At 38.7% G+C, this 22,797-nt stretch overlaps 1 protein-coding gene across 2 annotated transcripts in view; it reads right to left on the reverse strand.

Annotated features, from left to right (window-relative positions):
• The window catches only part of UBAC2 (UBA domain containing 2), a 93,964-nt gene that overhangs the window by 7,089 nt on the left and 64,078 nt on the right, over positions 1-22,797 (reverse strand). The window contains exons 6-8 of one of the 2 annotated variants that reach the window (XM_080613173.1): positions 22,585-22,632; positions 11,670-11,915; positions 4,241-4,373 (exon numbers count right to left, since the gene is read on the reverse strand). In XM_080613173.1, the coding sequence (XP_080469299.1) occupies positions 4,335-4,373; positions 11,670-11,915; positions 22,585-22,632 (333 nt within the window). In that variant the 3' untranslated portion in view covers positions 4,241-4,334. Of the gene's footprint in view, positions 1-4,240; positions 4,374-11,669; positions 11,916-22,584; positions 22,633-22,797 lie in introns of those variants that run through there. The other variant, XM_080613172.1, reaches the window with a different exon arrangement.

Below are 22,797 nucleotides of genomic sequence, written 5' to 3' on the forward strand. Positions count from 1 at the left end.
CACAGAGTAAAGGTAAGGAAAACTAGGAAGTGCAGCTAATGCCTCAGATCCACAGAAGATGGAGATCAAGGCTATGGAATTCCAGTGTGGACTGTGCAAACACTTCCAGACAACTTTAACTGTCACAGCACGAATACATGAAGATCTGTGACTTTTAAGTTGACCCAAACCAAAAAGCAAAAAAAAAATCTTAGTGTTGCAAATACCAGTTAAAAAATGTGCAGAGATTTCCAGATCAATACTCTGCCTTGCCTCACAGAAATTATTTTGCAGACCTCCCCTCCATAATTTTATGATGATTTCTGTACCACAGTGTTTTCTGACCATGCTAACACACTTACTCTGTGAGAAGTCAGTAAGATTTCACATGAAGATACCTATTCTGATTTATTTAATTGATGCCTCTAAACCATCTGAGAGTCCCTACTAAGGAATCAGCTACCAGTATTTATGCATTTCACAATATATTTGAATCCTGGCACTAGCACCCATCTCCTTACTCTCCACAGGAGCCTTTTCTCAGATAATGGAGCTCTCTGAAGTGGCATAAAACGAGCTAATAATTAAGTGGTAAGGACAATCAAGGGCCCAGTATGTAGGCTCCTTTCTTGAGCAGTACCTTCAGTAACAAGTGTCTGCCAGTCTAATCTATTTAATGGAATCCAGGCAGTTCTTCAGTGATTGTGGTTTGTCAGTTTCTTATGAAAAGAATTAAGTTTAATACTAAATGGTCTGGGAGCTGGGACTTAACGTGATTCAGAACTAGGTAAGAAGGATGCATCAAGCCTCTTATAGCCAGACCCAGTTTCCATATCTGACAGACTCTGGCTACCTTGCACCTAGATTATCTCAGGTGACATTCTTCGTTATCCTGAATCTTAGGTGCTGGGGGGCAGCAAGTGCAGGTGTTGCTCCAAGAGGAAAGGCAAGCTGAGAGCCAAGGATGATGGCAAGGCAAGCAGAGGCAGTGGCCTCACTGAAACGTGCTGTGTTCCCACAGGATCCAAATGAGAAGAGCAAAGCAGGTCCACCTGACGGTTACAATAGCCAGCCAAAAGTCTGGATCGCCAGGCAGCTGTAAGATCAAGCCTAGAACTTATGAGCAGGGAGGGAGATACACCGACTGGCACATATGTATCCACAAAGCTCATCAAAGATCAAGGGTGTTGATCTGAACTTAAAAGCTTAAAGCACAAGTCAAGAGGCTGAAGGTTGCATGCATTGGTCCCAGTGGACCGGTGGGATGCTATGAGGGACTTCTAGTCTCCATCGCCAGCTGTTTTCACGGCGTTAATCCAAAACTCTGTTTTTGGGAGTCCTGACTGCTGTGCTACTAGAGACAGATAAGCATTAAAAAATTCAGTCTACAGACTATCATTCTAAAAATACTTTGTACAAATTGGTGGCCAGGCCCTTATTTCTATCTGCAACATAGTCTTCCACATGTCATCAGGAAAAACACTTGACAAAGACTGATGCATACATTATTTGACTAGAAAGGTGACGGGGACACCTAAGAAAGGCCTATAAGCCCTTCCCCCTCCCTCACTTCTAGGTTGCAATTTCTGAACTAAAGAAAAATTCAGTTTCTTTTGGTTTAGCAGTGCAAAGAATGGGTGAACCAGTTGACTGTAAATTCTTTGTTACTGCCCCGTGGGAGACAAACATACCAGCAAAACCATTTTATTAGTCTTAGATAAATTGCTACTAGAAGTGGATTACAACACTGGTGACGTTGGAACTTCTGTTACAGGAAGACAACAAACCGGTTACAAGTTTAGGTGACCAAAGAATGAGATTTAAGAATAGTTTGGATTAAGGGAATGGGAAAATAGCAGCTCTTCATCACAGAAAAGGTTGTAAGGAAATGCCATATTGATGACCTATTCCTGAATAGCTGCCAGGGCTTTACGTACTGACGTTGGGCCTTGTGAGGTCACATCCTTGATGTCTTCCCTTTTTTTCAATAGTGTCTGGGACAATACATTTACAAGGAAAGGAGTATCCTCCTTTCCTACAGAGTAAGGAAGAGATATCCAGAGCTAGCAAATCTCTCTTGACTGTACAGCCTGCTAAAAGCCCAGTTATGCCATTTCTTTTCACTCTTTTTACTCTCCTTCCCCTCCAGGCAGCTCTAACCTGTTTCCCATATACATACCTGCCACGGCATATTTCGTATTATTCTTAGCCAAAGTTTGGTAATTAAAAATGTTGCATTATGTACAATTAACCAATACTCATTTAAGTAGCTGTCACATCTGCACATAGATTTTAATAGATTAATTTAAAAGGAAATGAAAGAAAATGCTTTGGAAAAGTCCTCTTGAAAGTGATGCATGTGGTTAAGATATTCTGATAATCTTATATCATGTATATGGTTAATGCCAACTTGTCATCTGTTTGCACAAACAGGAAGCACCTCCTGATATCTGTCCTGTTCACCCTTCTTAACATAACAACCGCAGAGAAAGAAAAATGAAAAAGGAAATTGCTTTGCATTTCATCTTTTAAAGTAACATTTTTATAGTTTGCTACTCTGCATAGGAGCCATCACTTGGCACAGACATATATAATGTCTTCTTTTATATCAATCTTCATTTTAAAAGATGACACATTTGCTTTCCAGACCTAATTTTTTCTACAAATGGTTGACTCCAAAATACATGTTAATGATATAAACAAATTAAAAACATAGCCATGAATGACATGATACTTGCTTCTCTGAACACTGCATAAGAAAGATCACTGGAAAAGGTGAAATTTCCAGTATGCTTATTCAAATGTTTAGCCTGCATCTTTCTGTGAGGATAAAACCCTTCTGTTAGTTTTTATTTTTGGTTTTGCTTTTGACTTTAATAACTTCATTTTCTTGAAAGGGGGTAGAAATCTAACAGTATTAGTGTTCTGACCATCGTCCTTAATGATGGAAAGAATTTTTCACCAAGGAAAGCACTCCAGCAATTTCTAATGATATTCCAATTTGCTTTGGAAATTTATCCTACAGACAAGTCTCCCTAGCCAAGAGGTTCTGCATCCAACTATTGGTTGCTGCATCCTGAATTTTGATGCCTGCATTGTCCCATAGGAGCTCATGTGTCACAAAGGTTCAGATATCCACATGTGGTCTTTTCTGAAGCCTGATCAGTATTTCCTTTGAATTCTAGGAGGAATACCTTCATCTGGCTTCTGAAGCTGCTTGAGAGACAATAGATGGATTTCAGCAAAGCACAATGCCTTCACGGTAACAGAAGCCAGAAATGTCAATGGGCAGGCACATCTGCTCCTTGGAGGCGAAGTGGGAATGGCTGTTTCTGCTACTGCATTCAAGGGAGGTGCAGCGAGATGTGAACACTTCCTTGTATACTCCTGCATGCCCAAGCTCTTGCCCTTGTCCACTCCTTGTCACACACAACAGGAAGGGGTGCCCATCTGACTCAGACACGTGACTGGCTGGCAGTAAGTGAAGAGCTGCATAGGTGCTCTCAAAAACTGGATACTGCAAGAGTCAACTACTTTTCATTTAACCTGTTACAGTAAGCGTAAACACCTATTCTGTACCAAACTGTCCATCACACTAACAGTGACTTTTGCATAATTCAGACAGAAAGTGATGGCTCACTATGCCAAAAAGAAAGAAAGATATTTCATATAAAGCAGAAGTTGGAAGATGGCATTTCCGAGCACTGATGTTATTCATTGGTCCAACATTAGGGAAGTGTTGAGCAGGACTCTCAGACTTTGTCTGCAATAATAAATGGGGATTTGAATCTTCTGTAGACAGCAGAGATGCGTCTTTAACCGCCTTTTCAAAGCACTTCCTTTTCTAAACTTCCCAGCTTCCCTTGCTTGTGTCAGCTGTTCTTCATCCAAACTGGACTCTTGCTGGTGCTGCGACATCACAGGCATGGTCACGGCTCCACCAGTTGAAAACATGCATCCATGACATCTTATTTGCAGTGGGGCTTGTCACTTCTTCACACAGAAATCTCAGGTATATATTGAAAAGTAGGTTCCCATTATTACAAATTAATCTTTATAACTGCCTTGTGAGAGGTAAAACTGTTGATCATAATCCCCAGCTGAGTTTTAAAGGAATGACATGACCTGAAGCTGTTCTTATATGTGGCATTCAACACCTTCTGAGTGAGACAACTGGGGTGGAGAAGTGTGCCAAATGCTGAAGGCAGGTCCACTAGCATAAACACAGAGTCTGTACGTGTGGAAATAACATTAGCACTGTTTCATTTTACACAAAACAGAGACAGTTCTAACCCTTACTACAGGGCTCTTTGGATGCTGACTGGTGACCGTGGACTGTTATTAAGGCATGAGGTTTAGACAGATGATCCTTCATTCACCTCTTGTGCACGGATCTTTTCAAAGAGTAATAAGGAATAAGTAGAGAAACAAAAAAGTGAGAAAGTAAGAAACAAAAGTTAGAAATCAGAGTTCCAAAATTGTTTTGACAAGCTAAGATAACAAACCAAATTCTCCAACATACCAGCAGAAACATATAGTTGAGTATATAAAGGGCTAGCCTGTGGTGAGGTAGAGGGAAAAAACAGATTAGCATTCCATTGGGATGTAAAGATTCAATTTCTGTCTTAGGTTATAAATAGGAGGGAATTCCATTTGGTGAGATCCCAAAGTCAACATACAAGGTGTCATACCTGCAATGCTAAATGGCAAAACTTCTGTATCTATTGTGCCTCTAAAGGTAGTGCACTAACAAACAATCAGTGAAACTTGGCTGCAGTTGTTATGCGCTAATAGCAGAGCTCCTGAATCCTAAGATGGACTACTTCCTATCTGACTTTCTTGTGTACTACATGTTATGGAAGATTACACTAGGATGAAATGGCCCATCAAGAGTCTCTCAGAGCAGACTGCAAGGACAACTGAGGCCCTGGAATCTAATAACTGATCACTCCCCAAACTGGATGCCTTATTTGCCCATGCTCAAAGCTAGAAATTAAGGAACAGGTACAGCTAAAAGGAAACTTGCATACTGCAAACAGAAATAGATCAGACAACAGAGAATTCATACTCTGGAAATGCTTGGGGAGATTTGTATGCCAGGGGCCTTTTTCTGAGGAACTGCCTCAAGTTAAATTGCCAGATGAAAAGAATATAGAACAAACATACTCTATTTCTCAAAAAATTACTTGCTCTGAAATAAAACAGTATTTTGCTTTAGGAAGTTGTCCAACCACCGTACCAACAACTGCTTCTCCAGGGAAATCGATTACAAATATTAAACCGAATTCAAAGGCTACAACTCAAAAGCTCAGTCAGACGGAAAGAGAATTTCATAATCCCAATCCAAGAAAAAGATGAGAGTTCAATGTGTGAGCAGGGTGCTTCCGAGGAGCAGGAGTTAAAGAGACAGCCCTGTGACTGCGATAAGTGGATGTTAATGAGACACATTCAGCTTATTCTAGTGGTCTACTAGTGTCTGTCAGCTTGTGGAATTGCCAGTTTCTGTGAAAAAGCCAGAAAAATAAAGTGGTTGCCTGTAGACGAAATTATCACAAACTGTTCATTACCTGGATCAGCACTCTGGAAATTCAACATTTTTAATTTCACACCTGGAATCCATGAAAAAAGTTATTCAGGAAAAGAAAACAAAAATATCCAAATAGCAGTAGGTTATTAACTGCTGCAAATACATTTTTGAAATGAAACAGTAAAAAAAACAGAGTTCACACATGCCAACATCAACACTATCTGCAGGCTTTATACTCATCAACCTCTAAGAGTAAAGCTCCTGTTTTTAATAAAAACAGCCTTGTTCTCCACACAAAGAAAACTTTATTAAACAATTACAGAGAATAATCCAGATTTGAAAATGCCAGAAGAGTGCCAAAAAGCAAAGGATGAATTAAAGACTCACTGAGGTCTGAAGGAGAAGATAATATTTTCTCTACAAAAATGGAAGTTGTCTATGATTTCAAAAAAGGCTTGAGGTGAGTCCACACAAGTACATCGGCAGGCAGAAGAAAGGAAGAATAAAGGAATCCTGAGTCTAGATTTAGCCACACTGATTATTACTGCAGCGTACATGTTTCATTCGTGGGCTGAAATAAACCCATAAATACTTACTAGTTAACAGAATTCTTTAAAAATATTATGCCAAATTTTGTGCACACACATCTGAGTCTGAGCTCAAAGAACTTTTTTATTCTACAGGTACCCTACGTGTAGCTGTCTTTGAAATCTATATAGCAAGGTTGCTAAAGGCAGTTTCTACTGAACAATGTCACAAAATACCGAAGTAGCCTTAGGTAACAGAGACTACTTGGAATGCAAACCTATTCAGAGAAGATGACTTCATGTAACTCTTCACTGAAAAATCTCACCCATTTATTCAGGTACAGTCTGGCAGATCACTTCCTGACAATGACACATACATCTGTGGAACAATACGATCAAGCTGCTTCCATCAAATGTTCTGGCTGTGAGAGCAAGAGTTTATCTGGACCCAGCAATGCATAGCGGTTGCAGAACGCCTTCACAGTTCAAAATCTCTGTTTGAAAGACTTGTTGTTTTACTTGAACTTATGAAGTTATTCAAGACTTTGTCAAAGTGGTACCTCAGGGCCAGTGGGAGAGCTAAAGAATATGCTCAGGTCTGGGTTTTTACACTTAAGAAAGCAGAAATGGACTGTCTGAGAGTATATTTTTTTCTACTCCTGTGAATGAGGATAACATTCCTGAGGAGGAATCCTTGAGCCAGGGAAGTCTTCATGTTAGTAATGTATTTTCTTCCAAGGTCAGGAGTTTAACACTTACGTATAACCAGAAGGTAAATCAGCAGTCTAGCCTCACATTCCTTAGTTGACAAAATGTGAAACTTGCACATTTCTCAGGATATGAGACTCCCCATAACAATAAAGACACTCAGTGTGCCTGCCCACAGACCATCTCTCCAGTGTCCCAGGAGAAAGGCATATAATGAATGAACAATTAGAGGAAGTCACATTGTTACAGAAGAAGTCTGGTCTTTGCAAGCTGTAGAATCCCATACAGAGATGCTGGGTGATACGAATCAAAGAAGAGTCTGGACTCACTGAAAAGTAATGGCAGCTGGAATAGAAGAACAAAAAGACAGGAGGGAACAAACGAAGTGGACGATAGGGCAGAAAAGAGGTAGTGAAATGAACGTTTTCATATATGGCTGTAGGCTTAGCACACAGTCTGGACCAACTTGGTGAAGCCCATTTCTAAGCCAAAAAACTTAAGAGAAACCAAGCAGCAGGCAATACAGTATCATTAACATGCTCAGCATGAATGAAGGAATAAATCCGCTGTGGATATAGAAAGCATTTTTTCAAGATGAAGGGACTGAGGTTCACACACCTGGGCACACGGATGAGTGCTCAAAGGAGAAGTGTTATTTTGTTGTCAACAGAAGGCATTGACCACCTTTTCTGCAACTTTCCACCACTTTCCCCATATCCATCTTTAGTGACAACAGTGTTGTCACTAAAGGCACGGATTCCTCCCTTACCTATTTACAAATTAGTTATCTGCTAGCCTTCCTCCTAGTTTCTCAATGGGAAGTGAAAGTTGACTCCCTGCTACCACACTGGTGCACAGATGGAGCAGTTGCTTCCCTTTTCCCATCAGGGCTTTCACTTGGGTTACAGAAAGATAAACTTCAGAAAAATGCTGGGAAATAGAAAAAGAACACAAATAGAAAAGTCAGAAGAGGAAGACAAAAATTTTCATTGCTATTACGATATTCAAAGGATAAAATAGTGTGCAAAGGCCTCAACTACATCTTGTCTGAATCAGAGAAAGGTGAGAGGCATCCATCCCTAAAATCCTATGAGCTTTGTGATGCATCAGCAAATGATTACTGGTGGTAAACATGACGGGAGAGAACTTCCCCTAAAGTGAAGAAAGATTTCGTACAGGAGCAAACACAAAGTATGGGAAACAATGGAGATGAGGAGGAAGAGATGATGAAAATGCGGGAGGAAAATGGCATAGTGAGGAATGATAATGTGAAAGTGATATGTAGGGAAAAAAGAGATCAGATAATGGGGGGGAGGGAATAGGATAAATCATTTAAATTAGGAAAGAGGATAGACAAGAGTGGGAAAGAAAAGAACTAAGAAACTGAATTTTTAAAAGCAGTAAAAAAATAAGCTGGTATTTTCTGACAGAATGAATACATATGGCACACTTTCTATTTATATATTATCTTCTGTTTCAAAAGGCACACAGAGGAGATGCTCAATAATCCTCCACCTATGGCAAGCTCATAATTTGTCAGGATTAACCGTGGAAGACAAAACAGAACAGAAAGTTTTGAATATGCACACTACCATCTGTTTAAGGGCTGTATCCACAACAACTAGAAACCAAGACAAAAATAAGTCACCGTGTAACCACACTCCCCTGAGAAACTAGCAACATGAGATATTTTTTTCAGTTTCTAACAACATACTTGAACACAGTAACACTGAACATTTGAGGGTTACAAGTAATGAAGTTGGTGGTTTATGTTCAAATTCTACCACATGCTCCTTGAAGAGAAGGTTGGGTGGAGACCTCATAGCAGCCTTCCAGTATCTGAAGGGGGCCTACAAGGATGCTGGGGATGGACTATTCATCAGGGACTGTAGTGACAGGGCAAAGGGTAACGGGTTAAAACTTAAACAGGGAAAGTTTAGATTGGATATAAGGAAGAAGTTGTGAATGCTCCATCCCTGGTGGTGTTCAAGGCCAGGTTGGACAGAGCTTTGGGTGACGTGGTTTAGTTTGAGGTGTCCCTGCCCATGGCAGGGGGGTTGGAACTAGATGATCTTAAGGTCCTTTCCAACCCTAACTATTCTATGATTCTATAAGTTATGGGTGTCTGGCAACCCAGCACTCATACACACAACTCTGTGCTTCAGGCCCCTTCAGACCAGATCAGAACATTTCAGCTACACAAAGACTGGGAAGGGTAAAGCTCAAAGAGTTGCCAGCAAAGATATTCTGGGGTAGTTTGGGGTTTTTTTGTCTTTTGGGTTTTTTTCTTGTAGGAAACATCCAAAGCGAATTGTGGTTTGGATAAAAAAGCTTAGCGAACAGCAAGGAAAAAAAAAAAAAAAAGAAAAGAAAAAAACCCCATAAAATCATTTATATCGCAGTATCTTGAAGGTACAGTAAAAACCTATGAGAAACATTTCCCTCTTGTTTCTTTCTGTGCTTCCCCCACCCCTCCCCTTTAACTTTTTTCCTTTTAATTTTTTAAAATGTTTACTCATTTTGTGTTGGCTTGTGTAACTTGTCAGGCTCACATTCTTCAGATTTTCTTGCACAGACTTGAAGAAAAAGCTTACTACATAAAGCATCTACTTAAGAAAGAGGCCTCCTTATGACCAGAAGAGAGTTTGCCACACTGTACTTACAAAAGAGCACCATTAAAACCATGTATCATTCTTGCGTTCTCCTTCCTTAATGCTACCAAATACAAACAGAAACTGCATTGTCTCTTTTCTCAGATGAACTTGAGTAAGAGGAACAGGCAGAGCACCTTCTCAAGGGACAGCTAAACAAAACTGTTGCACTATGGCATGCAGAGGGAAGTTAAAAGTTCACTTCATTCATCAAACAAAATGGAAAGCAGGAAAGAAAATGTTAATTTAGCTCACCTATACACATTAACCTACATACAGCATAGTGGGACTCCAGAAATCTACTCACCATTCTCTCAGAATAAAATTCAAAGCCATATTTGCTGGCTTTTATTATTTTCAGTTTCACAAAAAGAACTCCCTAACAAACTGATCTGCATTTTTATCAGCTTCACTCCCACAGGTAAAACTATAATCTAAATTCCATCTGTAAGGTGATCTGTTCAACTCCAGTCTTCAAATTATACCTTTCTAACACTGAAAAGTCTTAGAAATTTTTTATTTGCTGAAGTACAGCAACCCAAAAAAACAGGTTTTATTTTTTGTAAATATAATTCTGAGATGGAAATTGCCTGCTTTTCATTTTCACTGCTACATCTCAACACTTGTGAATTATGCTTTCTGTGATTTAGTTGATGGCCAGTAAATTATGTGAGCGAGTTGCTAAAAAAAAAGGCTGGTCAAAAGTCTTTGTGACACATCTTTTCTGAAGAGCCTCTCTGGAACATTCATACATTGATCCCATCGCCTTCTGAACACTGGCTTCAGAGATTAGCACTATCAGTTAACTACATGCTGCGCTCAAGTTAAAGACCAAACTCGAAAGTGTTTCAGCAACTTGTAAAGGGAAGCATCTTACTGATATTCAAATAATGTTCATTTATTTTGCTTAAACCCCTCCACCTCTAAGAATTCTATTTGAAGTCAAATATGAAAAAGTATTTTCCACTTTCATTGTTCCTAGCCTAAGAAAAGGAAGAGAAAAAAATGTTATCAACTCTTCTCTTATCATTTACTGTTCTGAACTTATTTACTGCTTTTTGCAATTAAAGGTGTATTATAAAGATTGTCCTCCATAACTAGAAATGGCTTCTTCCTCCTAACTGAAGAAACCTGACTGCAGTCCTTCCAGCAACTTGTAGTCCAACAGAAATGTTCAAGTATTGAGTAATTTCTAGTTCAATTCTTATGTTAAAACTTATTAACATTCTAATGGGAACAGAGAGAAGTAGATTATGATCTTTCTACCTGAGGAACAATTTCATCAGTTTAAAAAGTTAGGAAATCACGGAAAACGGAATTATGTTATCAGGGACCGGAAACAAAGATCCATACTCCAGTTGTTGGCTTTATGCCATCACACCTCTAATTCTGGCAACATTAACAGTTAACATAGCTATACCTACCTGCACTACAGTACTTCAAACACAAGAACCTGCGCATCAGGACAGAGCTGCGTTTCAGGCAGAGAAAACTCAGTGAAGACCTCAAATTGCTATGCTGTAATTAAATTATGAGCAATATATGTTCACATAAAGCTATGCAAGGCCTATGTTGTCTGCCAGGTTTGATAAAGTAGTAATACATACATTTAAGATACAGGAAAAAGTGAACTGAGACACCTTGTTTTACTGCAAAGTATGTGAATACCTGCATTTGCTGGTTTGACTAAAACAGAGAAAATAAAAGGCTCTGCTATTCTATTTAATAAGGAAATAAACCAAGGGCATTAAAAGTGGCAAAGTCAAAATAAACAGAAAGTTGGTGGACCTTTGTAGGAAAGTTAGAGAATTTAATGTCTGCACCTGCTTAAAAGATACAAGCCTTGATCAAAGTATGTCTGCAAACAAAGGAGTTCTGTAGACAATTTTCAACCTCTCTGACAAGGTTACTAACAGTACAAATATTCAGAAGAGTCAGGAGCATTTTGACTCCCTAACTTTCCTCAATGGCTCTTACTACAGACCACTGAAAGGCAATCACTTTACTTTTCAGCCTTTTTTCAGGTGAAAGAATGCCAGAAGTACCGATATCCTTACCGGATTGTCTAACATTATGCTTACATCTTGCGAAGCAGTTTTAACATACACATATAAAACACTAAAATGACTATGAGCAGTACAACAGTGTATGACAGACTGATGGAGGAGAATAAAGAGATACATTCTTTTTAAGAAAAAGGAACCACAAAAGACACATGAACCAAAAATGCATGTTTCCAATAACTTAGTGCAATCCTTACAGAATGTATATCAATACCTGCTGCTGCCTTTGCCTCCTCATTTGGGCAACTTGAGACATCATGATTTGACGATCCAGTAACTCCATTCTCTGCTGCCTCTGGATGTCAACTGTTGCTCCCATTCCCACACGAACTTCATTTGTTGGTTCCGCAGATGAGAAGATTGGTTCAAGAGTCCAAGAAAATATCTTTGCTACCCAGCTGGGCACACAAAGAATTCGATGAACTTTTAATATACTGCTATTGTAACAAATCCCAGAAACCTAAAATGAAAAATGAAATGTTAAAAAAACCCCAACAAAACAAAAACAACAACAACAAAAAAACCCATCACAAAACCAAAAACCTTAAATGCACCAAATTTACTTTGTATTTCGCTGCAGATAGCAGTTGGTCTTTCTGTTTCTAAAGCACTCATTATTGTGTTTACCCAGAGTTCTCACACAAGAATCAGAAAGAACAGGGGATTTCTTTACCTCCAACTTCCCCACAACTACAGACTATTACTTTTAAAAATCTGTGTACTGCACTGCCAGTGACTCAGAAAGCTGCTTCAGGTTTTTTGTTTGTTTCAGAACTTGAGCCCAAACCAAACAACCCTTTCTCAAAGAGGTCAAAATTCGAACAAAATTTTCATTTCTAGTAAAGGAACTTGTCAGGGTATGCTGCATGCTGACCTGAGAAGATTAAGGCTGCCCCTGAGGAGGCTGATGCATCGTAAACACTTCTTAAAAAAGCTGACCCCTTTTTGGCTGCTGCCCTCAGCACCCAAGTCTCCCATTCTAGTCAGAACAAAATCAAACCAGCAGATTTGAAGGTAAATCTAAGAGTATGCGCAGACTTCTTCCAAAAGGATCCCATCTACCTTCTAGGAGACAAAAAAATATTCAAACCCCAGTTCATTAAAAAATGACATCCAAAAAGCCAGTTTTTGTGATGCCCTTCTCCCACCTATAAAAAAAGTACCCATTTCCTGCGTTCACACTCACGCTTGCCTTGGGGCTTTATTTTATCTCAGATTGAGAAGAAGCAACAGAAAACCATGTGCCCCATAAATGATGTACAGTCCCCATTCAGCCATCATTTTAAATCCCATTACAAAGCCCTACCACTTGAGCCCAAAATGGTCCAGCAGGAAGGACAAAGCTCTTGCACAAACTCTCTGCATTCTCCTTTATGCCACGTTTCAGTATTTGTGACTATTTATTGTTCGTTATGCCACACGAATTATGCTATGACAACAGAGTGAAATGAACAGGAAGAGATATGAATCCCCCCCAAATCCGTAATCATACCTATGCAATGCAATTATGCTAGAACAAATGTAGAAACTCTACATGTGGGCTGCTGATTGGAATTTTTATCTCACTTTTGTATAAACATACCAAATGCATTGCTGCATATACAAAGAGAGCCAGTGTAGGAAAATTGTATTTTCTTTGGGAAGAGGACATTCTTTGGGAGGGGGATAGTTTTCAGATTATTTACAAGGTTATTGTTAATTATCCAGTGAGATAATTAGACTTCTAGGAAAAATACGTTCTGCTTTGGCAAACACTAATTTTCATTTTATTCTACTTTCATTTTATGACTGCTGTCAGTCATAAAGGTGTAAGACCAAACACAGGCTACCATTCTAAAATGGAGAGAACAGTTTTAAACTGCCCTTAACCCCCTCAATCTTTTCGTGCTATGAGGAAGGAGGTAAATAGGATAGGATAAGAGGAAGGCCACAAACTCTAGCATCATAGTGAAGGCTGCCTCTAACAGAAATTTTCTGTACTCAAAGAAAGGTCCTGACTGGACTCCAGAATGACAGGGCACTGGAACAGAAGCTGCTTTGTGACCTCAGAAATTCTTTCCTCAGCTCTAGTGAAACCGTTCCAGATGACTGTAAGCCCATGACAAAAACTTGTGCACATCAACTGGAAAATAAGAATTAAATTGCCAAAGAGTAAGAGGAAGAAAATTCCTATCACTTCTGCCATTTACCTACTTTTAGTATGTAGTACTTGAGGTATCTACCTAGCAAGAAGGTCCCTTGGAAGCTAACCAGTAGGTTCCAAGAGAGTTATGTAAATAGGTCCTTCACTCAAGAAAACCTAGCTTGTAGGGCTACCATACCGGGAATATAATTTTTTTGGAAGCAAGCATTACTGAACCAGGTTGCAAATATTACGTATAGATTTAATCTGATGCTTTCTTAGATGCAAAATGCACAAGCAGCACCAGAACTGACAAATTATCTTCCTCCCATCTTGTGTTGTTAAGCTGTGGAGCCAGATCTCCCCTTTGGTCCCACACTCCTGGTTGCATAGGTGTTAACCAGGCAGGGAAAACTGCCTGTTCCAAAACCAAAATACCTTGTCCAACATCACACCAGCATTCTCTCACTTCTTCCAAATGTCCCTCCCAGCTACTGATCTCTGCTCACTCTTATCAACTACCATACATTGTTGAGGTCTAATGATTTCAAGGCACCTTAAATCTTGAACGGATTCAAAAAGTCACAAGAACAAAACAAAGCAAGTGGTGATAGGAAAATCTACATCTCCCTGAATGTATGACAAATCTTGACACGTGTCTGAACACACTAACCACAAACAGAATCAGTCTCTTATCAACTCAAGATAGAAAATACAACAGATAGCAGCAGCATGTCTTTACTGTCAGTACTTTGGGACTTGTTTGCCTCAGAAGGGGAAGTGTACTGCATGCACTCACTAATAGCTGCATCAATAAAAGCATTCTTATATATTTTTAAGTGGAGACAGCTAGTCATAGCATCATAGAATCATGTAAGTTAGAAAAGACCCTTAAGATCATAAAGTCCGACCGTTAACGTAATGCTGCCAAGTCCACCACTAAACCATGTCCCGAAGCTCCGCATCTACACGTCTTTAAAATATCACCAGGGATGGTGACTCTGCCACTTCCCTGGGCAGCCTGTTCCAGTACTTGACAACCCTTTTGGGGAAGAAATTTTTCCTAATTTTCAATCTTAATCTCCCCTGGCACAACTTGAAGCCATTGCCTCTTGTCCTATTTGGACAATACGCCCACCTTGTTACAACCTCCTTTCAGGTGGCTGTAGAGAGCAAGTAATTCCAGAGTATTTGATCAGAAGAAAAGGCTTTATAAGGCTAAAAGTTCATGGACATTGCTAAAATGAAGAACAGCGCTTAGCATGGCATGTGAGTCACATGGCTCCCATCTGCCTTCCTAGCTTTACTGAGCTCACTGGAGTAGCATGCCTGGTTTATAGTCAATGTACCAGTTGCAGTGGGCTGTCTTCTCTCTCCTTCCTGCTCCTCAACAGCACACTTGTGTCTTGACCCCTCCTTGTCCTGCCTTAAACAGAAATTCACTGCATAACCTAAGCCTGTGCACTTCCGTCCTCACAAAGCAGGAAGCTGAAAAGTCTGACAATATAAAGGTCACAGTAAAATCTAAAATAAAAAGCACCTGGTGACAGAACAAGACAAAACTGTGGCATTAGCAGAAGTGCATCTTCTGTATCTTCTACTGCCAAGAAACTTACTTTGGACCAGTAATTGTTCAGAAAAATGGTGTGAGACAGCAATACTTCACAAGTATAAATGGATGGAAGGACAGCCTCACTGGTGAAGAGCACCAAGTATACATGGCAATCCACCTTCTTATCTCCACATAGAACCATACAATAGTTAGGGTTGGAAAGGACCTTAAGATCATCTAGTTTCAACTCCACACCACTTAGGATTTCAGTGCCACTCCTCTTCCTCTCTCTCCCTTGATTTCCTACTCCAATTATAAAACTATTAGATGGAAGTATATGAAACTTTAAATGCTGTGCTCAGTTATAAGAGATTTTCAAGAAGTTTCATTTAGAGAGGAAGAGATACCTATTTGCATATTTTCAATAACCGAGAATGAAGACACTTGTAGTTAAAATGTATCTCGTGACTCAGTCTGGTTTAGTGTCATACACTCATCTTAATGTCAAGTGTTTCCAAAGAACTTCCTCTTTGGTTGGTTCACATGCAGAACTTCACAGAATCACAGAATCCCGAGGGTTGGAAGGGACCTCAGAAGACCATCTAGTCCAACCCCCCTGCAAGAGCAGGGTAACCTAGAGTACGTCACACAGGAACTTGTCCAGCCGGGCCTTGAATATCTCCAACTTCATATATAATTTTAAAAAAACCCAAGCTTTGACAAAGTATAACATAACTTTTTTACACCTTTTTTTTTTTTTTTACAGACACGTAGTGAATTTCTAGTGTTTAAGAAAGTAAACAAACTTTGTTTATTCAATGAAGATAAAATGATCTCATGATATACCAATTTAGCACTGTACATCAATCAGATTAAAGGGGCTACTTCCCCATACAGATGAACCTCCAGAGTATTTTAGGCTCTGAAGAGTTACCACAGAAAGATGTTACAGTTGATTACATTGTTAAAATTGAGAATTATTGGCTGGCAACACAAAATATTATCATAATCTACAACCTCATCCACCATATTGTATGAGGCACAACGCTAAGCAGAGAAAATGGAGCACACTGGAAATAGGCACACGGCAGAAAAACTGTGCTTGCATTTTTTCAGTCTCTTAACTTACCTTACTAGTAGTAATCTTGGCTTACTACTGGTTCTTCACATGAAGTTTCTTATCCTCTTCCCTCCCCTGTATGAAGCCAAAAAATCCATCCCCTTCCCTCATATCCCTCTGAAGTTGTACATGTTTTAGAAAAAAGAAGCAGCTGTAGTTTCTCTTTTGCATTAGGTAAACCAAACATGGAAGCTCTCCAGTATTTTACATGACAAAGACAAATATGCTCCATTGCTGAAATATCTAAAATCACTGTACTTGATTAAAGCTGAAAAAGGAAATCAAATGGGGAAAACAGTAGACAGATTGGTGTAGACAACGATGTTGAAAATATTAATGGTTAGAACTTCTCTGCAAATACTCAATTTGTTTTGAGTAATTTAAGCGTATTAATCACATGTATTCAAGACTGCTATTTTTCAGAGAGCAACAAATTGAAAGCAAATAGCAGTATTCTTAAGGTGAAGTGATATTTTTATACCTATTTTATCTGCTTTATCCTTAGTATGTTTTGAATGCTATAAAACTAGAATCAAAACAAGGGGTTAAAGTTTGTGTCTAGATTCTGTATTTTACCTTGATTAGAGAAACACATTTCTCAAACCAAGACAGAACGTGTGAAAACCACCCACCAAATAAAACCATTACATATGTTATTTTCAACTTGTACTTATAACCTGCAATATAACACAACAGATTGTTATGCTTGAGTTTCCTTCGCGGAAACAGTCACTAAGAGTACAAAAAACCCTTTTGTATTAGTTAGCTTGACAGAAAGATAAGATGATAATAATGATAAACTAATTATCTTCTATTTCCTTCCAAGTTGACCAAACTCTTAAATTTCCCAGATACCTTGGATTTCTTTTTCCTTCAGGGTCCATCAATGCTATCTTCATTGGTCAGGTGCAATCCTTACCAGATCTCACACATTCTTTGTGTGCAAGCTGCCATTTCAGCACATATCTTCTTAACTTGTACTTGTGACCTAAGGATAGGTTCCCTCAGGTCTCTGCTAGAGTTCTGCAGGTGACTGTCATTACATTGTTAACCAAACCTCTTTACATAAAAGGTAATGATTGGATTTATCTGCCTCAACGTACACATCAGTAATTCAAAAGCCTACTTGCGAGCTGGTTGTTTAAAGTTGGTTTCAGAATTAACAGCAAGAAACAGGCACTGTTAAGATGCGACTCATCCTATGGCAGATTATCTCCAAAGTATAGACACAGCTGAATTACTCTCAAAGATTCCCTCTCTAAACATGGCAACAATGCAACCATGATGGTGTACATGTACAGGCTAGAAATACTTCATAGAAGCCATCTACCTATTACTGAACTGGTTGGCACAGTTGACAAGGTAGACCAAATTTTGGGCACAGAACCTTTCCTCAGATCTGAGGAAGAAACTGAAAATTTACGAGTAAAATACAAACGGGAAACTAAAATCTATAGTATCTTGGAAGCCATAGATTGAAATGAGAAAGTATCTTATATGACACATTATTACCCTCTCTCCTCCTTTCCCACTACTTTCTCCTTCTAGAATTGGAAATATCTGCATCTCCCTTGACCTGAAACAATTACAACTTCCTTCCACCTTAACATTCCCTCTATGCGATATGGATCAACCACTTTTCTCCTCAGATGCTTTAGCTGATGCAGGAGTAAATGTCATCTTAGTTGTAATGTGTTTACATGTAGCCATCTAGACATGAGCAAGGTGTTTAAGCATCCACCACAGATGGGGTTAAGTCAATACAGGCAGTAGAATGTAGAGACAATTAATCTCAAATTAAGTTACCTACAGTCACTCAGCTGAATATTGACCATTGCCTGCATAAAAATACATTAGTTTTGGGTAGGATACAGCCAAATTAACTAGGCTTAGCTAGTTTACATATGGATATCTGCACCTGCCCTAAGGTTAGGAGACAGGCAGACAATGCTTCTTTCTCATTCCCTAATCTCTGTTATTCTGTTGCTTTTCCATTTCTTATTTCAAGGTATGCACTTTACAGCCTATGTCCTGAGCTTCCTGCACTGCCAGCAGGACGAGGTAAGTGATCCTTCCACCTGTCTCAGCATTGGTGAGACTATACCCAGAGTACTGGATCCAGTTATGCACTCCCTAGCACAGGAAGGACATGGAGTTGCTGGAGCAAGTCCAACACAGGGCTATAAAGATGACTACACAGAGCAGCCCAGTGTATCTTGAGAACAACACCCATGAGGTGTTTAATAGGATTTCTTGATGGTGTCACAGATGTGGGGAAATGACACTGTAGCCCACTACACCACTGGTGCATATGCTCAGCCTTAGCTAATAGCAAGTGGCAGATCCAACTCCAACCAGGCACACTGAATTCAAACCCAAAGGTTCAAACACCAATTGCAGTCAAAGACAAGACACCAGCAAGAAAACTTTAAACAATCTATGTTCTCCCATTTGTTCACATTTTCCTAAAAATTCTCTCTTGCTACTGAAAATGATAAAAATGTGTTTTCCTTTGATTATCCAACGTTTTCACAAAACTAGACTTACATAAATAGGCAATGAGAAGGCTTCAATGTACCTATAAAACTATTTAAAGTTTAAAAAGAAATTGCTAGGGATACCCCATTTTGTGTCATTTTTTCAAGTCAGAAATGACTGTGAAGCAGTCTGTTACCAGGTATTTGGGTGAAAAGCTCAAGATGAAAGATAGCAGTGAGAGCTTTTTAAAATGCTATTATTGCATTAGATTTTAGTTTACACGACAACAATAGTCGTAACAGTAACACACCATTTCATTATTTCTTAACACTGTTTCATTTAAATCTCATACTTTTAAGTTTTGCCTTCACTATCACTTTTCATAATTCCAAATTGAAAAGAAGGAATTAAAAATAAGACTTCACTTACTGCAAATAATTGTCTTTATCTACCCTGAATTCCAATTTGAATATTGCTTGGCTATAAATCAACAGCATAAAAAGCAATTAATACATAACTTTCATATATTTTTTAAAATTATTTAAACTCAGTGGTATTAGACTAACTTTCTTCTGTGTCACCAACGCACTACCACAAGATATTTAACTAGATGTAAGTAGACTTATCTGAATCACCATATATAATTACAGAATGACAAAGAATTCAAAGAATATCATACTTTAACATCGACTAAAGATCTGCATATGACTAAACATGGATGACTGGAGGATGTCCAGACTAACTGGTGGATGAAGGATGCATGGAAGGACATGTTTGTGGATGTAATTACATTAGTCAAATGGAAATAGATTCTGTGACTTTCATGAAGTATCTGCATCTCTAATATGAAGTTTCCTAATTTTATGACATAAGCCCCATCCCCCCAATCATTAAACCAAATCTGGACTGTATGTAGCAAGTATTGTATATTCTTGGCAGAACACAATAAAGTAGCTTCATAAATTATGGGAGTGACAACATTACAGGTTACTGATTACATTAGATTTGTGAATTCCTTTACAGTCTGCTTCTTAAAGTCTCTCTTTTTTGTAAATGAGCATCATGTATTTAAACGGCACGTTCTACACAACATACCAGCAACTGAAATTACCAGGCCCATACCAACATACCAAATAATTGAGAGGTACTCTGGTTTTATGTAGAGAGTAAAGGAGTTGCCTTTAAGAGTGTACTCCTATGTTGATTCAAAATTAGAGACAATTTGAAAACAAGAAGCTCAAGGTGGTACAAGTCTGAGTTTGTCTACACCCTGCCTGGAATACACAGGGAAGTCTTAACAGCATTAGCAAAGATGAATAAGGGAATCAGCCTCAGTGCCACATTTTGTACCTAGAAAGTCAGATCCCAGATCCCACTTAGTCTAAGAGTGTTCATTACATGTTAAAATATGAATTGTGATTATTTAAATAAATCTAAACTCAGAACATGGTGAAGAGAAAGTGGAAACTGACAACAACTCAAACATCATGCTGGCATTACCAACTTTAATACTGACATAAGCAGAAGTGCAACAAAAGCTAAATTGCAGAACAGAATCATATACAGTCATATGAATGTCTAATTGATATTTAGAGCTAAAAATACACACAGTGAAATGTCTAACGGGCAATGAATGAGCTGACTTGGTGTTCATGCATTTACTCAGGCTTTTTGTACAAATACACGTGAATTACATTCCGAAAGATACAGTATGTTAGAAAATGTCAAGAGCAGTAAGAATTACAAAAATACATAGGCTGTTGGTATGATTTAGTTTGACAATCTATGTATTTCTGTAATTGTACATATACATATATATGGGGAAGAAATGTTTTACTGTAAGGGTGGTGAGACACTGGTACAGGTTGCCCAGAGAGATGCTGAATACTCCACCCCTGGAAACATTCAGGGTCAGGCTGGACTGGGCTGGACTGAGCAGCCTGGTGTAGCTGGGGAAGTCCTAGCTCATGGCACGTGAGGAGCTAGATGATCTTTAAAGGTCTTTTCCAACCCAAACTATCCTATGATCTGTATGTTATCAAGTACCTACACTTGTAGTGTTACAAGGTGCCTTTGTAGTGTTTCATATCCCTCTTCAGGTTATTTAATATACTGTGAAACTTCACTCCTTTACCAAGTTTTCTCAAAGGATGACAAACTATCATTTCTAACAGGAAAAGAGACTTCTCATTCACAAAAGTCTGACAGATATGCTGTGCAAAAAATGGCTGAAATTCGTAACACGAACTTCTTTCCACACTGTAGCAGTTACTACACAACTGTAAAGTGCAGCTCTCACTGCAGAAAAGGAAATGAGACTGAAAACACATCACTGTGTTTTTGACATGAATTAAGTCTCTGATGATGACTTAACTGATGCTGACTGAAGCAATATGAAAACTTCAAATGATAGAGAAAGCTCTATTTATTCCTATGGACTTATACCTATGTATAGCATACTATCAATCTGCAATTAAAAAAATAGGTCATTTATGAAGAAGAATCCTAAGAAAGTTGCATTATACAGCTGAATAGAACTGTACATTAAAAGGGTATTAAGATATGAATTGCATAATATATCATAAAAAATATTTGAGGCATTCTTTAGAAGTCTGTATCACAAAGTACACATACAGTTCATGCCACCAGGAAAGAGGGAGTTAAAATGCCTTTCCTTTTCTTCTTTCCTTTCCTCTCCTCTCTAATGAACACCTGTTCAAAAGGAAGGGCTATTAAAAGAGTCAGGAGAGTAACAGGAAGGGTACTGTGTTCAGAGGAAGTCACAGATCCTTAGGCAGGCACAGAGGCTTTGGCTGATCTCCACGAGAGAGAAATTTTGGCTTGTTAGCTGCACTGTTTTCACTGGTATTTATGGTACGACCAAACTGCTGAGCAGACTTCACTGTTTACTGCTCTGTCACTCCTGTTAGCTATACTGCAAACTCATAGAGTATTTTGGAACAGTCAGTGTAAATGGTAAGACAGCAAACTACTGAGTTATAGCAGCAATACATGACGCATTCACAGACATTTTCACTCTGAGCTCACTGCAGATTCAAATTAGTAGGTTCTAAATAGCAAGGGCACAATTTAAGTCCTTCTTCAGATTTCATCAACTTTTCTTTTGAAGCGGTGGCACTTTCACTGTTTGAAAGTAGACAGTCTTTTGGGCTAAGAAATCAGACCCTGAGCTCCTAATTTCTCAGTCTTTAGAATTTTAAAAGAAGCCGTCGTATCTAACAATCTGGAAGATTCAGTACAATCTGTTTTAGCACTAAGTGGCTTCCGTACTAAGAACAGCGTTGGGAAGGAAAAAGACAGACCACACTAACTTTATCTGACTGGTGTGAAGAAAGTGATTTCACACCCTGACTGCTGTTATCACAGTGAGAAACTGCTGTACTACAGATCTGCTAGGAGAACAGCAAAACATGAAAAATCCTCACAGCACGGTTGTTAAAAGCTGCTTTTGGGAATAAAAGCTTGAGACCTTTTGAAAATAAAAATAAATAAATAAATAAACAATAAGGTAAACATTTCTACCCTTTCCTAAATAGCCTCATTTATATTTGTGGGTCTCAAACTATAGCCATGGCAGCAAAACTAATTTTAGTGGGTCAGAGAGCAGTGGCACCCTGCAAATATCAACCAGCTCATTTTTTGTCTGTCAGTTTACCACCTGACAGACAGTGCTTTACACCTTTGGAAGCTAAAGACAAAAACCTTCTACTTACCATCACAAATAAAAAACATTACTCAGTAATTTCTATTCTTTATGAGTCTAAACATACTGCACTGATTATAAACATGGCAGAGTGTTTTAAGCAACTCATGATTTTTAAAATAGCAAAACTTACCAGTCCACTTAAGGCTAAAATCCAGATGTAGGAACCAGAGGTTAAGAGCTAGAAGACAAGAGCAGTGATTTAAAATTTTGATTTCACAAAGAACTACTCTGTTGCGATATTATATAGGCTATGTACTTATCATGACAATGGGAGAAGTCAAAGACATTTATCTTGGTGAAAATTCAGTTTAACACTAAAAAAGGATGTATTCCAGAAGTAGCA

The sequence above is a fragment of the Psittacula echo genome, assembly GCF_963264785.1.
Source record: "Psittacula echo genome assembly, chromosome: 3".
NCBI lineage: Eukaryota > Metazoa > Chordata > Aves > Psittaciformes > Psittacidae > Psittacula > Psittacula echo.